The sequence below is a fragment of the Eublepharis macularius genome, chromosome 7 (assembly GCF_028583425.1).
Source record: "Eublepharis macularius isolate TG4126 chromosome 7, MPM_Emac_v1.0, whole genome shotgun sequence".
Taxonomy (NCBI): domain Eukaryota; kingdom Metazoa; phylum Chordata; class Lepidosauria; order Squamata; family Eublepharidae; genus Eublepharis; species Eublepharis macularius.
In genome coordinates this window covers 134,661,083-134,677,667 of record NC_072796.1, presented here as the reverse complement: position 1 = coordinate 134,677,667, position 16,585 = coordinate 134,661,083, and the positions used below count along the sequence as shown (strand labels likewise).

Below are 16,585 nucleotides of genomic sequence, written 5' to 3'. Positions count from 1 at the left end.
GAGGTTATGAAATGCTACATATGAAACTTCAGCCCATTATAACCTCTCCAGGTCCAAGCCCCGCTCTGGAAAGCAGCTCCAGCCCATTGCCATTCTTCCCTGCCCTCTGGTTGTGATCCCACACAGTTTTAGACTAGAGAGGTGAAATTGACAGAGCCTTCAGGGAGGTGAAGATGAAACTGACAAACCCTATGAGAAGTGATCTTTGCCAGCTCTGTCTTTTAAAACTACACTCCCTGGCTAACATTGTGTCTCTCTACACTTGACGAACATATGCTAAGGCGTCTCGTGTAGAGAGACTCTATATGTTTTTCTAGCGTAGAAAAAAGAAGCACCAAGGAGTCAGTCATTTGGGGACAGGAAAATGGTGTGGTGAGAAGGTTTAATGCCCTCCTCCCATGGTATGATTCTAAGCCACATTGGGTCCACACTGACTAATTTTAAAGGCTGGGTTGATAACCTGTACATAGAACTTATAGGATCTCATCTGGTTTGGCCCTTATTCCATCAAACACACACTTCCCCACCCATCAGGACACCATTTTCCGGTCATTAGCTCCTGCCAATTAAACATTGTGGGACATGTTGGACTCTTAACCAGCAAGCTGCACAATACAGGAATGTTTGGCCAGCATCTCTAATGCTATCAGCACGGTATTTTGAAGGAGAGTGCTTGAATTTGCAATCTGCCATCTGCAATCGGGAGGGGAAATAGGCCAGAACCACAGTGAGTGGTTTGGACCTGACCCAGCTGTGGTGGACAGAGAAAGATCAGGAGACTCTTGCCAAGTCAGGCCAATATGGCGGCCCTCACTTGTCATGCTGACAGCCATTTAGCTAGTAATGAATTCTTAATTCCAGAAATTGGGTTTGGCGCCCTGAGTCCCCCTCCCTTGAGGCTGCAAATGAATGATGCTTATGTGAAAGTGATTCGTTTTGCCTTGTGGGTTATTCATACCGCTGTGCTTTCAGCTGGTGCTAATTTTTATGCTGATGATGGTTACCCATTAATGCCGTTATGATAATTTTTTATTATTGCAGGGATCCCTCGGTGCACCTGGCATCCCAGGGAGAGATGGCGCCAAAGGAGAGACGGTAAGCTTTTATCTTCCTGCCTTGTAATCCTCTTTTCCTCCTAGCATAAGCCAGATGCTACAAATCAATGTGCATCGAGTAGAACATGCCTTGGGGATTAATGCAGCCATTTGAAAGGCAGCAGAAACAAAGGACGGAGGGTTAATGGCCCAAGCAGTCCTGCTTTGGGGCCAAGGCAACAGGCAGATGAACTGCTCTTGGATGCAAGAAGGGGAATGCATATTGCCCTTCATTAGAGCGCTGTTTGGAATGTCTGTGGTTGGAGAACTCACAGCCATAGTGCCGGTGGGGTGGGGGGGGGGGAAACTAGAAATCAACACCCAGAACTTAGCTGCTCATTTCACTCCAAGCAAAAGTTTGCCTGCTTTAAATAGAATGGGTGCAGGTGAAAGCTGGAAGCTGATGCTAGTGCCAGCCCTAGAAGTGAGTCCATTTTTATTAGTGGTAAAAATTTACATTAAAAAGAGAGAGAGAGAGGGGGGGGCTCTTTTCACTTGTTATACTTTTGCTGCTCCCCCATTGCAAACTGGAAGAGCATGCTATGCATACAGTGGCCGATTCCACACGGCTTACCTGAAGCCGGGAAGTTGCACAACATTGCGGATCATGCTGGAAAAAACGTGGAAGATCACGTTTTCTCACGCGACGTCATGCAAAACTCGCACGAGAAAACGCGATCTTCCGCGTTTTTTCCAGCATGATCCGCAACGTTGCGCAACGTTCCGGCTTCAGGTAAGCCGTGTGGAATCGGCCACTATCTTTTTGCTATTGTAACTTCTCTTTTCATGGGTTCTATGGGGCTTAGAAAGCAACTTTCACAAAATTTTAAGAAATAACCTATTTTTTCCTTTTAAACTTTTTAACAATTAATAAAATACAACTTAAAAAAAAATTAACTCAAGTGCAACCATACAAAAAAACCCCTCCAAATCAACAATGTCCTTGAAAAGGCAACCAGTTCAACATCCAAGAAGTGATGATGTGTCCTCTCTCATCCATTTGAAGCAGCTGTACCCCAGGCTTCTGTCTTCTTGTTGGGAAATTACAGCCCTGCAAAAATAATATAATCCCAGTAACACCAACTAAACACAATACCCAAACGCCACTTTAAATCATATTTTACATACAACATTTGATTACCTTATTCAAGGTGATAAGAGCTTATAATGTATTAAGCTCCCCAGCAACCAGCCTCCTCCTCAGCAGCCTGCCTCTAGCTTCTGACTCCACCCCACTGGGCTAAACCAATTAACCTCACAGGGGTTACACTATGTACAGCTGCAATTCTGTGTCGACAATTCATATGTTCCAGTTTTACACATAAGCAGTGACCCAACATTTTTTGAAGGCACACATTCACACATACTGAAGCTGGAAGTCACGTCCATTGCCCTGCTCGCACAAAAGGACAGCCATGGGCAAGAGAATTGTGTATAGTTTGCTCTCCCAGGATGTAAGATAGAAACACCAAAATTATAACAACTGGAAAAGGGCTAAAAATGAGGGACGGTGAGAATCAGTGAAGGGTCTTTAGCTGGGAGGCTGCTTATCTAGAGTTGGTGTGGTGTAGTGGTTAGAGTGTTGAATTAGAATCTGGCAGGGGTGGTGGAGAGTGCCATCAAGTGATAGCTGACTTATGACGCCCCCTGGTGGGGTTTTCATGGCAAGAGACTAATAGAGGCGGTTTGCCATTGCCTGCCTCTGCAACCCTGGCCTTCGTTGGAGGTCTCCCATCCAATTACTAACCAAGGTCAACCCTGCTTGACAAGATCAGGCTTGACTAGGATATCCAGATCAAGGCAGGATCTGGAAGACTCAGGTTAGAGTCCCCACTCTGTTACGAAGCTGTCTGGTTGCCTTTGAACTAGTCACGCCCTGTCAACCTAACCTGCCTCTCAAATTTGTTGTGAAGATAAAATAAAGCCGATGCATCATAAAAGCATGATTATAATCCATCCATGGATCCTTCAGCATCTCATCCAGCCTGGTCCAAAGCCCTTATGCCTCCTGAGTGGGTCAGGGTATTATTTGAGCTTGAAATGATGCTGACGGGTCAATAAATTATAGCAAGTTCTTATGACAAACGTTACTGTCTTCTTTTTTGAGGGCGAACCTGGACTCTCTGGAGCAGCCGGACTCTCAGGACCTCCAGGGCCAATGGTGAGCAGATGACCGTTTCTCTACAGATGATTGAAGTCAAGACTGATGTCACCCTTCTCTTTGGGTGATCATCCTTAGATGTGGCAGTTAGGCTTCTAGTTTTGGATAACAAATGCCTTTGCCTTTTGGCTTGGGCCACCATTGTTTGACCTTGTCTGAAAGCTGAAACATCTCATCCTCCCCTAACGTGTCCCTTGCCTTCCATATACAACATTTAAAAACAAATCAGTGAAAAGAAGCTTCCCGCCATTCAACCCTCCACTCCTTTCCTTCTACTTAAATAACTACTGAAACACTGTCTCCTGCCTCATTCCCAACTCTCCTCAATCCCATTATGTATGAAAGTTATGAATATTCATCTTCTTTCCTACTTAATAGTCCCTCCACTGCTACCGAATCATGCCAAGCTTCAGTGCTGGAATTAATCTCAAGGCAAGCTCAACACATAATGCCATCTGGGACCGTAGCCCCTTTGCTGCGACTGCTTCTCTCCCCGCCCCAGCCTACCTCCTTCTTGCCTCGTTCCTCAGGTGGCAACACAACACATGTCCAATAAAGATAGTTTCTTGTGGGTAGCCATGTTAGTCTACAGTTGAAGAGCAAGATCTGGGTCCAATAGCACCTTAAAGATGGTATGAGCTTTTGGGAGTTTGGCTCTCGAAAGCTCATACCTTGGAAATCTAGTCGGTCTTTAAGGTGCTATTGGACCTGGATCTTGATGTCCAATAGAGTGCCCCAAATTCTCATGAGCATTCAAGATGTCCTATTGGCCATGCATGGCCTGTCGCTTTGTGTTTTGATACCTGGAGAATAAAAAGGAGAGGAGCATTCCGTGTTCGACTTCCTGAGTGGAAGAGCAGCAAGGGTAACACAACTACAACAGCAGAAACTGCCCCGCCCCCAATATCTGCCCCTCGAAGCCTCGGCCTCACTTTGCCTCATTGTAGAGTCAGCCATGAATAAGCTAAGGTAGCTTCAGGGTGTGTCTTCCTTAGCCAACAACACTGTCCATCAAAGTAGTTTGACACATCACTCTCTTAATCCTGCTATCCAATGATATGTCTGGGCACCTGCAGCTCGGCACTGTGTTGTCCTCAAGTTCTTGAACAGCTGGCCCTAGTTCTACTTTTGTGCACAAATCATCACTATAGAAAATGAAGCAATGAGGCTTGGTCTAGCAAGCGAGTGAATTGCCAAAGCAACGTTTGTGGATACCGTAGGTGGAAAATGGAACAACCTAAACCTGCACATGTATGCTTTGGTGCTTCATCATATTAACAGCAGGAGTGCCATAGATTGCCATATTTGACATATTCCAGCAGGAAGTTGCTGAAGTGAAGGAGTTGCAATTCATGAACAGGTTTGGCACCGTCAAGCACTGGGTCAGTAGAAACGGAGAGTGGTTGGCTGACTAATGACAGTGTCTCTTTGTGCCTATTCTTATATGACTTATTATTCTTTTTATACTTCATGTATACTCTGCCTTTCTCACAACAATTCTTAAAAGGTAATTTAGAAAGATTCATAGGGGAAAGGTATATCAGTGTCCACTAGCTGTACAGACTAAAGGGAACTTCTACATTCAGAGGCAGTAAACCTCTGGATACCAGTGCCAGGAGAAAACATCAGGGGAAGGCCTTGGTCTCTGTGCCTCCAGAATAATTTTTGACCACTGTCAAAATAATACTGGGCAAGATGGACTATTGGTCTGATCCAGCAGGACTCTTCTTATGTTCTTAACCCAGTTTCATCTTCATCTTACTATACAGCTGGAATGCCTACATTGATTGGATTATTTACCATGGATTGTGTTTTCCACTGTCACTTATCTTAGAATGCTGGAGCAGTTGGTCTCCCTTTATAATTGTCTTCTCTCTGTAAACACCCTTCCTGTGTTTGAATTTTCTTTTGTGTGAACTGAGAGTAGCCTTAGAGTCTAGTTAAGTGGAACACAGCCATACCCTCTCTCCCCTCTGCATCCCCAACCGGTTTTAAGATCCAGGCAATTTGCTTTTCAAGTGAGAAAGAATTGTCCTTTTGCTCTTACATAAAAAGGCTCACTGGATTTTGGAATTACCCCTTGAAAACAAAATGGATTGTTACAGCCACAGTGAGATGCACTTTTTTATTCTCTGTTGTTAAAACAAAGAAAAATCTAGCACAGGTTTCTAAAAGGATCCTCTTGGTTGTTCTTTTTTATATTTCTGGTTTAGGGAGCCGATGGTCAACCAGGACCCCCTGGACGCCCAGGTTATGTCGGAGCACCCGTAAGTCGTGGTATTCCATGTTGTGTTTGACTTTAGCTGGTCCATGTTTCATGGGTACACTCGCATGCTGTGCACAGTCAGTGGGATCTGCAAAACTAATTCATGTGGTAAGGGGATAATATGGTTCCAGAAATGGGTATGGTCAAAATATAAGGACAATGCCAATGTTCTGCAAACATATGTATATTACAAGACTTTCTCCACAGTTCTTCATATCTGCAGGTAATCTATGTATTCATTTCAATCCAATGCAACACATTATCCCTGGGTGCCCTTGCATGTACAGAGGATCCTTCAAAAGAACATTTCTCACACATTCCAGATGATTCCTTGGCAGAGATCTAAATTCACACTTCCCTTTCCGACATGATGTTCAAGGTTGTGTTCAGGGTCCTGGCACACTGCTGAGGCTTTATTTTTAGGTGGTGGCAGACAGAATACAAAAACTTGTAATTTCCTCTTTTTTTTCCTTTTAGGGTTTGCAGGGAGAAAGAGGAGAAAAGGGACCCCGAGGGGACAAGGTATTAATACAACGTGTCAAATACATAACCTGTCAGCAATGTAAACAGAACTATTGAATTTCTCAGTTGCATGCAGCATTGAACTGGGAAATGATGGATGTTTGGTATACTTGATGGGACACCCTTTCCTTGATGAGAATGGTGAACTACTGTATAAAATCTATCTATCCACTTGGAATTCATACAGTTACGTTTCAGCTGTCATATATTGTATATTCATTTATCTTTGCTTGCTTAGGAAGCAAAGTTGAATCACAGTCACACTGCAATATGAGCTACGTAGTCTTAAGATAGTATAGGTCATAGGCATGTGTATTCTTAAAGTAGTAAAAATGATAATTATTCTGTACTGTTATGAGAATGCAAAGCTTTTTCTTCATAAACATGCAAGGGATCCCCACCAAAGCAATTATGATTTTGGAAAGAGGCCCACAATTTCAGAACGTTATTCTGCAATACAAATAATACCAAGTTTGACTCAAATTACACTTTTGTGACAATTTGGTGATATTTAGGATTTTAAAAATTTATTTAAGGTATTTTCATGCCACCTCTCCAGAGTCCTGGGAATGGTAATCTTCAGACTGTCCTGCTGATATTGCTGGCATGCTGGTGTTTGAATTTAGAAGTGTAATCAATGGCAAGTCCATCTCGAATCTGTCACATCTCTAATTTAAGACCTTCAGTGCCATGCTGAAGTTTGAAAGACATTCCCTAAACAATACAGGTACAATCCCAAATAGCTAATATGAAATACTACAGCCAGTGCTAGCCTTCCCCTGCTCCCCTTCCATATAGGTGGATACAGAAGCACTCCTTTATCATTCAGACTGAGGATTTTGCCCGCTTATCTGAACATGGATGTTGTAGAGCTTAGTTGTTAGGTGTCATACTTAATTCGTCCCTGTTGACCCATTTGACTAACATCTCCAATGATGAATTAAATTCTTTCTGTTTCTTTTCTCAGGGAGAACCGGGACTTGATGGTTTTCCTGGAAAACCTGGTACAGATGGCCTACAGGTATGTGTCAGATACGCCTCTAGCATATCTGTCATGTGTTAGGGGTTCCTTGCTGCAGTGTGTAGTGTACCTCTGAGAACATGCAGAGGGAACCTGTTTTGCTGACTGGTTGCTAGCTGCTTATCTTGCAAGTGTTTTGGTTACAATTTCCTGGCAGGCCTGAGAACGTGGCCTTGAAGTTCCAGCAGAGACTGCACCAACCTCCTAAGAGACTGCTCATCTTTTCCCTCTTCCCCTCTTCCCTGACTCCCTGGCTCAGTGTACCAAAATCCTAATGGACTTTCTTTCCCACTGGGGGGTGTGGACTTTGTCCTATAATTAACCTTGCTTTGCTACCTTGAGTCACTTCAGCCAATGATCCTGTCTGGCCAACTTGATACTGATATTTCTCTTCAGTAAAGTAATTTTAACTCATACACCTGAGTGATGCAGTGAAATGCTTGGGGATTTAGCTGGCAATATCTGACAGTATGTGGACAGTGATTAGAAACTCAATTAGCTGTGGACTGAGAAAAAAGAGGTTAGAACTGGAAATCATCCAGTGAAGTTTAATGTCAGCTCTTCATAATCTTGTAGTATTTTGTGTTTCAGTAAGTAGTGTGGTCGTCAACAATTCTCCTCTCTTAGACCAGCCTTCAGACTTCCATCTTTGTCTCTCCCTTTGTCTCCTGCTTAGTTTGGTTTATATCATTGTACTTCCTCTTCCTTCCAGTTCCTCCCAGTCTTGGATCAGCCCCTGTTTCTCAGATTCTTAGATCGCTTCCTTCTACAGAGTTGGTGCTACATACAGAACAGCACTACCCAAGAGAATGTCAACAGCAAAGTCCTGCATGAGAGTCCGGTAGAACTCGCTTTTGTCATAGAGCCAAACTACAAGTGACGCCTTACACAGGTTGGACCCTTGTCAGCTTCCCTCAAGTTTTGATGGGAAATGTAGGCATCCTGGTCTTGCAGCTTGGCTCTCTGACTGCTGTCCAATGGACTTTCCAACTGTCACTTGTCCAACATTCCGCCAAGCTGCCTACATTTCCCATCAAAACTGGAGGGAAGCTGACAAGTGTCCAACTAGTGTCAGGCGTCACTTGTAGTTTGGCTCATAGTTCCTGCCTGCAGCTTCTTCAGTTGAGGCCTTTTCAGCAATATAACAGTTGCTTAGGGCAAACACAAGAGCTTCCAAAAGGTTTTCCCTGTTTGTTTGTTTTTAATTTCCCAGTTCAAAATAAACATCCCTCACGCTCCACAATCCACCAAGGTTACAGTGAACAAAGCGGCCACATATATTCTTCCCCAGCATGAAAATTAAGGATTTGCTTTGCTCCACCCAGCAGTCGACATTCCCAGAGTTCTACACATATCTTAAATACATTATGCACTATTGATTAATTTGATTTCAGGGCATCCAAGGGAGTCCAGGCCAACCTGGGCCGATGGGACCTACAGGACAAAAGGTAAAATTCACTTTTTGTTGTTGTTGTTGAGAGATGTGTGAAGCATCCCTCAAACTAAGGGATGGGGAGGGCACTCTGGAGCACTTCTTTGCCGCACCAGGAATGACGTCATTCCCAGCGAGATGTGGAAATGTACGGTTGCACACAGGGCTCATTTGATAAAAATCAGCCCCCAAAGTAGTGCTGAGGGCCATTTTTAATCAAATTGGCCCTGTGTGCGTGCTCTCATTTCTTTGTTGCTCTGGAAATGATGTCATTCCCGGTGAGACAAAGAAGTGCACAGGAGTGTGCAGGAGTGCACTGCAGGGCTCCTTGGCCTGTTCCCCACACTTTCCCCCTCACACACTGGCTAAGTAAGAGGTGGCAAGGGGTGGAGGCTAGGAGCAGGGAATTCCCTGCCCCACCAGGGGAATGGGATCCCTAATATAAACCTTATCCCCTTTCCAGGAAATTATGTGGTGAGGGATCTGGCCCCAGGGTTCAACCTCCTCTCTGGCCCAATAGAGCTTTCACAGAATTTTATTTCTCTGCCCCTTGATCACACCCAAAGTATACCCACATAATGTTGCTGTGGATCAGTTGACCACCTGCTGGCCCGCATGATCCTCTGACCTATAAGTTTCTGGCATAACCATACCACAGAATGCAATCCTGAATGTTTGTATGCCTGAGTTTGAAGGGAAATCCATGGGTAGTAGTTGCTTGGGCAGTACTGAACAAGAAACTGGACGAATATGTTGGCGGATACATATGTTTCTCTTCCCTTTTTTATTACATGCATGCACTTGCTCAGTCCAATTCAATGGTACTGGTCAGGAACATAACTTCTCTGGGAAACATTTCACAAGCAAGGCTCCAGGGCTGCTCTTCTTCCTATCCTCCCACTCCACTGAACAGAGTTTATTTATTATAATATTTATACCCCATCTTTCTTTTTGGCTCAAGTTTAAAGTATTCCTCCAATCCTTCCTCCAAATTAAGTGGCTCTTCCATTGAAGGAGGAGCCATTTAAGATGAAGTAAGGCTGCTTAGACTGAAGGAAGGCTATTGGATAATGGTTGGATCCACACCCTTAGATTGATGGTGGCTGTATGAGAGTTTGAGAAAGAAATGTCATCTTTCATGTGAGGGACTGTGTGCAAGAGATGGATGGAAGGCGTTTCATAGGATAAATACAGACAGTTCCTTGGTCTCCTGTACAGATGTCCCAGACTGAATGGCACAGCTGTCTATAAGAGCAAGGAAATGTGGCTGAAGTGAACATGGAACCAGTCATTAAATTGTTTTTTTTCTCGCTTGTTTTCTTGTATAGGGTGAAATGGGACCTCCAGGAAAACCTGGCTCAGCAGTAAGAACAATTAATCTGTGTAACTTTTCTGTTTTAAACCTGCCTTGAACCTTTAATTCATTAATTTAATGTAATTTAATTTAATTCTTATGTTACCTTATACTTTTACCTCAGGAGCACCCAACACTCCTTTTATTTTCACACACACAGAGCTTCAGGTGTTTTCTACTTTTCTACTTATCCCTTGAGAACACTTTCTATTGGGGGGTTGAATTCCATGGCTATCCCTACCTGTGGCATTTTGCCCTGGTTGTGTGACCTATATATTGTTGTCTCTCTCTGATTACCTCAAAATGTTTTTGCTGCCAACAAAGCCTTTCGCCTTAGACCTCCTCAATTTAATGGGTATTATCGGAAGGCTTTATTATAGATGGTAGAATGACAGAATGGTCAGTGAGTGGGGGTCACTGTGAGGTAAAAATTTATCCTTTCTTGCTTATTCAGAAGTAGAATTTATTTATAAGAACATAAGCATGATGGTTGCAGAGTTTTATTGGTTTCAGAATAGTTCTTAAGATTGGCGGTTTTAAAAAATAGTTGTATATTCACAGACCCAATCACAAAGGCTGATTTTCCACACAGACTTCTGCAAACAGACTAAACTCTCTTCTCATCCACACAGACATAAATTCACTTGGACTTTTCCACACAGCTTGCCTGACCTAGATTGAATAACCTCTCTCTGAGGTACACACAGACTGACCCAGGTTCACTCACAGTTTGACTGACTTAACCAGAATGAAAACTTTCCCTCGGCACTTTGACTAAAAACTGCAGTTCCCTCCTTCCCGAGGGGTACAGCTACTCTCCAATCACAGCACTCTCCAGTCACCCATCCAGGCCCCTTCTTCTCGCCTCAGAGGCCTGCATTTAAACAGTAATAAATATTTAAAAATAAAACTCGCACCAACCAGCAAAAATAAAATACATAAACTTATTCACATGCAAAACATTACAATCTGTAATGTAAGTCCATCACAAGGACTTACATTCTGTGCTGAGGATGGAAAAAAATGAATCTGAGGGCCAAGCTACATGTGACGAATGACACTTGAACGGCAAGTGTATTTCTCCCTGTTCACTTGCCCTCCACTCAATCCACTTGCCGTTCAAGTGTCATTCATCACTTGTAGCTTGGCCCTGAGAGGGAGCTCAGTATTTCCTACTAAGTTGCTGAAATATGGGCGCAAATAGTTCTTTTAAAAGTGAGACTCTGGGCCAAGCTACAAGTGACGAATGACACTTGAACAACAAGTGGATTGAGTGGAGGGCAAGTGAACAGGGAGAAATACACTTGCCGTTCAAGTGTCATTCGTCACTTGTAGCTTGGCCCTCAGAACAAGATGGCCCCGATAAGTTATGTTTGGAAAGGGTGCTAGTAGGATGGGTGCCACATGTCTTAAATTCGGTAACCATTGGAAGTTTACAGTCAAGTGACTATCTATGGTCTGTGGCTTCCCCTGCAGCCAGATAGCGAGATCATTTTGAGATTCACTGGTCTGTCTGATATGGGAAAACACAAGTTTATTTTCACCCCTCTGTTACATACTATCATTTTTGTTTCAGGTACTGATGGAAGGCTTGAAAGGAGAACAGGTAAGTGCCTTGTCCCGGCAATAAATATAAATATATATAAACCCAATTTTCAAGAGCGCCCAGTCTAACTTACCTATCAAAGTCAATGGTAAAGTCAACAAATCCTGCAACGTCGGAGTGTAATGGAACCTTTCCACTATGAATAAACTTCCTTTCTATGCCAAAGAGATGCTGGCAAGTTGTTTATTTACCCCATAATAGCTTTTATTCAAGGGTTATAGTCATGCAACCCATTTGCCTCTGGCGAGTTCATGAGAATCCCAAAATAAAATTGCTTTGTCTGTTTTCATTATGCCGGGAGTACTAGGGGAAGGCGGTGGTGGAGAGGAAGATATGCTTTCAGAGCTATTGCTTGGAAGCTTCATTTATCTGCAGTATGGCTTCATTTGCTTCACATTTTATAGGTTTTTTTAAAAAAAAATCTACGACAGTTTCAGAATGGAGACCCTCTCACAGCTCTTGTATTCTGCAGACTTGCCATGGGTAAAAGTGCTGACGAACTCGTCTCGTAGTAATTGGATCCGGGCGGTGGGCAGGTTGTGGGTCTAACAGCTGGGAAAGCCAGGTCCAATTCCCCATTTTACCGTGAAGGTTGCTGATTGACCTTGGGCCAGTACATTGAGCTGTTTCTCAGCTCAATGTACATTGAAAGGTTGTTGGGAAGACCAAATGGAGGAGATAACATAACATTCCTCCATGGAGGAATGGCAGGATAAAAATTAAAGAGAGGAATGGAATTTTTTTAATGGAAAAAAATGCATAATGGAACATATGCAAGGGAAATATGCATAATGGAAATGAGAAAGAATGGGTCTGTTTAAGCCTTATTTTCCTTCTTACTCTCTGGATGTATACACCACCTGCTTTTAAACCAAAGTGGTTTGCAAACATTAAAACAATACATCATACCTTAAATTTCTAGCTGAAAACACAGATAACAATATAGTCTCATATATACTGTACAAAAAATAAGCCAGTTTGGGGTAGCGGTTAAGAGCGCGGGACTCTAATATGGAGAACCAGGTTTGATTCCCCACTCCTCCACTTGAAGCCAGCTGGGTGACCTTGGGTCAGTCACAGCTTCTAGGAGTTCTCTTAGCCCCACCCACCTCACAAGGTGTTTGTTGTTGTGGGGATAATGATAACATACTTTGTAAACCGCTCTGAGTGGGTGTTAACTCATCCTGAAGGATGGTATATAAATCAAATTGTTATTGTTATTGTTATTATGTTATTATAAATCCAGTAATTTGATCCTACCAGTTTTTCTGCGTGTATAAGGGGAAGGAGCCCTAGTCAAAATTACGGTTGTGTTTGTGATATCTGCACGGGCCAAATACCACATGCACGTTTCTCAAATGTTCACTATTTAAAATCAGGAGCATATAGCAAAGGGTCAGAGAAGAAACTGCATGTGGCAGAAGTTGTAAAGGGGATGCATTGTGCACACAGGATAGTAAAGGAGAATAACAAGCGAGGCAGCTGCATACTGTCCAGATCCACCAACGTCACCCGTCTGCAAAATACAGCTGCAAGTATTGTGAAATTGTGCTTTGGTTACAGGGAGATCCTGGACCGCGAGGATCACCGGGCCCTCCTGGATCTCCAGGTAGTCCAGTAAGTAGTTTGCTTCTTAGGTGCATCTTACTTTGTTGGTCACTGTGATGGACAGGAGGCTGCCCTGCCCCGTAAGACAGAACAGCCACTCAGTGATTTCACCCTTGACTCTATGGGAACGCTGCCCCAGTATCCAGTCTTCAGAGGTGGGCGGTGGAATGTTGGAGGGAAATGCAGCAGCAGTTTGGTTCATGTCTCGGGTTGCCAACTCTGGGTTAGGAAATTGCTGGAGATTTGTGGGGTGGAGCTGGGGAGGGTGGAGTCTGGGAAGGGGAGGGACTTCAGACGGATAACATGTTTTAGAGTTCACCTTCCTAGGCAGCCATTTTCTCCAGGAGAACTGATCTCTGTTGCCTGGATATCAGTTGTAATTCCAGGAGATTTCCTGTCACTACCTGGAGGCTGGCAACTGTCAAGTTCTGGCAGTTAGATCCCCATAGTACTCTACTGCACACACTCCAGTGTATAAGTTAAAGTTACTTTATTAGAGATCCATCAGTATCAGCAAACACAGACAAGGGTATTGGCAGAAGTAACGTGTGTAAGGGGTTGGAGGGGTTAGTTATAGGGCGAGTTCCCGCCTCTAGGATATGGATGGTTAGGATTCTGGCGCGAAGGAGCCAGAAAGGGCGGGGAAGGGGTTTTGAGATAGGAGGAAAGAAAAACTGGAGGAGAGGAGCAAAAATGAAGTCATTTTTAGTTCCCAGGCTCAAGCTGGCACTCAAGGACACATTCTCAAGTGGCTGCGAAAACAAAAGTAGGCACCTGTAAGATAAGCAACTCCCAGCCAAACAGGCCACTGCTTTGCAACTTCATATACTCTCAGAGGATCGATACAGAGCACAGAATACAGAAAAAAAATACACATGGCAGATATGTAGACAGACATATATGGCAGCAACCTTATGTCTGCCTCAATAAAAAAGCAGACAGGACAAAAGGAGGGGGGGGGAGGCCATATCAGATCATGCATGTTCTATATGAACTCTGATGCCATGTTGTCTGCCTCCTGGCTCAGGGAAAAAGAGGCTGATCCAGGATATCTCAGACATGTGCAGATCACAAAACTAACTCTATATCTCTAAAGTGACACATCTGGACTCAAATTGAAAGCATCACAATGACTTAATATCACAATGCAGTGCTTTTAATTGTATCTATTTTTGTTTCATTGGTTTTCTGAAAATGTTTTCTGCTTTACAGGGACTCCCTGGGCCAGAAGGCAAGCCAGGACCTGATGGTTTACACGGTCAAAGGGTGAGTGACTTCTTTTATCTTAGCATGTCTCAACTTGTTCCCAGAACAATTGGATGATTTGTTGGCAGTTTTTTTACACTTTCGGGACTTCTTAACTCCCCCCCACCCTACCTTTATTCTGCCCAAACATTCATACCCACACTTGGGCCCTTTTCAAACCGCCTTTTTGGCTGCTGATTGCTAGTGGATTTTTTGTGCAATTTCAGATACAGCCAGTTTGGTTGCTGGTTGCTAACCTATTTTTTCCCCTTCCTTTTCATACGAAGCCATTTGTGTCCCATTTGCAGTGTGGGGTTGAGCTGGTTTCTTTGAAGAATGTTTTCTCTCATTCTCAGGCATTCTATGAGCATCTGGCTCACTGTGGTGCACTGTTTGAAATGTCTATGGTGCTGCTACCAACATTGCCTTTTTATTTCCCCACCTATTTCTGGTGCATTCTTTGCACCCCATTTTGTTTTTGATGGGCAGTGATTTGTGCTATAGCACTACTGTGGCAAACATTGGAATTGCAGGTAGGGTATAGTATCACAATATTAATGAATTGGCGCTTTGCCGCTATAGTGCTAAAGTTTGAACCATTTTGTAAAAAATGGTAGAACGCTGCTAGAAAAAGTAGTGCTGTTTGAAATAGCCACAACAATTCACATACAGTTCATAAAACAGATATAAATGTTGTTTTTCACTTTACATGGAACCGGGGCAGCAACTGATAACAATCAAATGACAAAGGCTGTGTGGTGAAGTCTTTGGTCTTAGTGTTTTGGGATGTGGTAGGCAAAAAAGAGTGCATGATGGGGTGTAGCTGGGAACTGAGCATTACCAGTTCCTTTATGGTTTTGATAATGTTCAAGGAGAATTCCTTCCTCCCTCCTTAAGCCCCTTCTCCAAAGAAATAGAATGTGAATAATTTCTTCATACTAATATGCTGTTTTACATCTGTCTCACTTTTTTTATCCATCAGCTTTAATTTGCTTGTTTTTTTGAATAGATAAAAGTATATGCATTTATGATAATACTTAAAAATCCATTATGTATCAGAACTGAGTATCTTCTTTCGCACCTTCTCAGCTTTTTCTCTTCGGGAGAGGGGAACATCAAATTGAGGCCATGTTGAGGGGGAGAGAGTTTACTATTTTTCTCTGTTGTTTTCTCAAACTCAGTCGTTTGGGTTGTTGTTTGCCCAAAACATATTACCATATCGTTATGTTTCTCCTTATAGGATGAATAGCTCCTTGATGGAGGTAATAAAGATCAGGAAAATGGTACAGAGGGCAAAGGTTAAACTCCCCCTGAGACATGCCTCATCAGTGCAGGGATCTCCTGGCAGCTTCAATTAATCCTGAAAACATCCACAATGTGTTAGATCACTTCCTGGCTATGTCTAGTTTGACCCTGAAATTGACAAATATCTATTCATTCTTAGAATGCCCATGACATGCAATTCAGGAGGTCGATGAAAAGTAATAGGGAGAATAGAACTGCTGGGGGGGGGGGGATGTGTGTGCACATCCAAATGTGTGTGCACACACACATGTTTGCCCTGGAGAGAAAGAGAAGTTTTCTTAACCTGCAATTAAATTAATCTTTTGTGGATTTAAGCTGTGGGCTTGCTTCCTGAGAGGAAGAGGGGAGGGCTGCAGCAGTAGCGGAAAGCTGTTTATATTATTTGACTGTCAGTGCTAAGGAAATAGAACCTTCTTGCATTGTGCAGTAAGTATGAAATTCAATGCTTTATTTAGGAATCATAGATATTATTCACAGAAATTCAATTTTATGTAGATATTCAGCTAGTGTTGCAAGCTGAACACTATAACTGGCAGGACTAGGCTCAGTGGACAGGGAAATGTTTGACATCACTGATGGCCAACGTCACTTCTGGTGTGAACCCGGAAGTGAGATCATCACATCAAGGTGACGGTCTAGGATTCCACAGAAACTCTTTTTCCACTGAAACTCTGGGATTCCACTGAAATGCTAACATTCAGTGGAAAGTTAGAGTATTGCTTCAACTCAATGACATCACACCAGAAATGGCATTTCACCATTGGAGTAATAGTCATTTTCTCTATCCCCCCCTACCCCAAGTTCTGAGTGGTGTTAGGGGTCAGGGTTGCCCGTGAGAGGTTTCCTGGGTCCCGACCATAGCTCAGGGGTACAGCATCAGGAAATGCTACTGTCTGAGGCCATTTGGAATAGGGAGGCCAAAGCTGAGATGCTCTTAGAGTCATTGTCAATCTCAGTTGACATTACTGGAA

General features: G+C 43.2%; 1 protein-coding gene across 1 annotated transcript in view; it reads left to right on the top strand.

Moving 5' to 3' along the window:
* The window catches only part of COL22A1 (collagen type XXII alpha 1 chain), a 264,138-nt gene that overhangs the window by 143,448 nt on the left and 104,105 nt on the right, over positions 1–16,585 (top strand). The window contains exons 13-23 of the mRNA XM_054984332.1: positions 1,042–1,095; positions 3,202–3,255; positions 5,469–5,522; positions 5,999–6,043; positions 7,011–7,064; positions 8,459–8,512; positions 8,819–8,827; positions 9,825–9,860; positions 11,427–11,456; positions 13,020–13,073; positions 14,277–14,330. Coding sequence (XP_054840307.1) covers positions 1,042–1,095; positions 3,202–3,255; positions 5,469–5,522; positions 5,999–6,043; positions 7,011–7,064; positions 8,459–8,512; positions 8,819–8,827; positions 9,825–9,860; positions 11,427–11,456; positions 13,020–13,073; positions 14,277–14,330 — 498 coding nt within the window. The remainder of the gene's footprint in view (positions 1–1,041; positions 1,096–3,201; positions 3,256–5,468; positions 5,523–5,998; positions 6,044–7,010; positions 7,065–8,458; positions 8,513–8,818; positions 8,828–9,824; positions 9,861–11,426; positions 11,457–13,019; positions 13,074–14,276; positions 14,331–16,585) is intronic.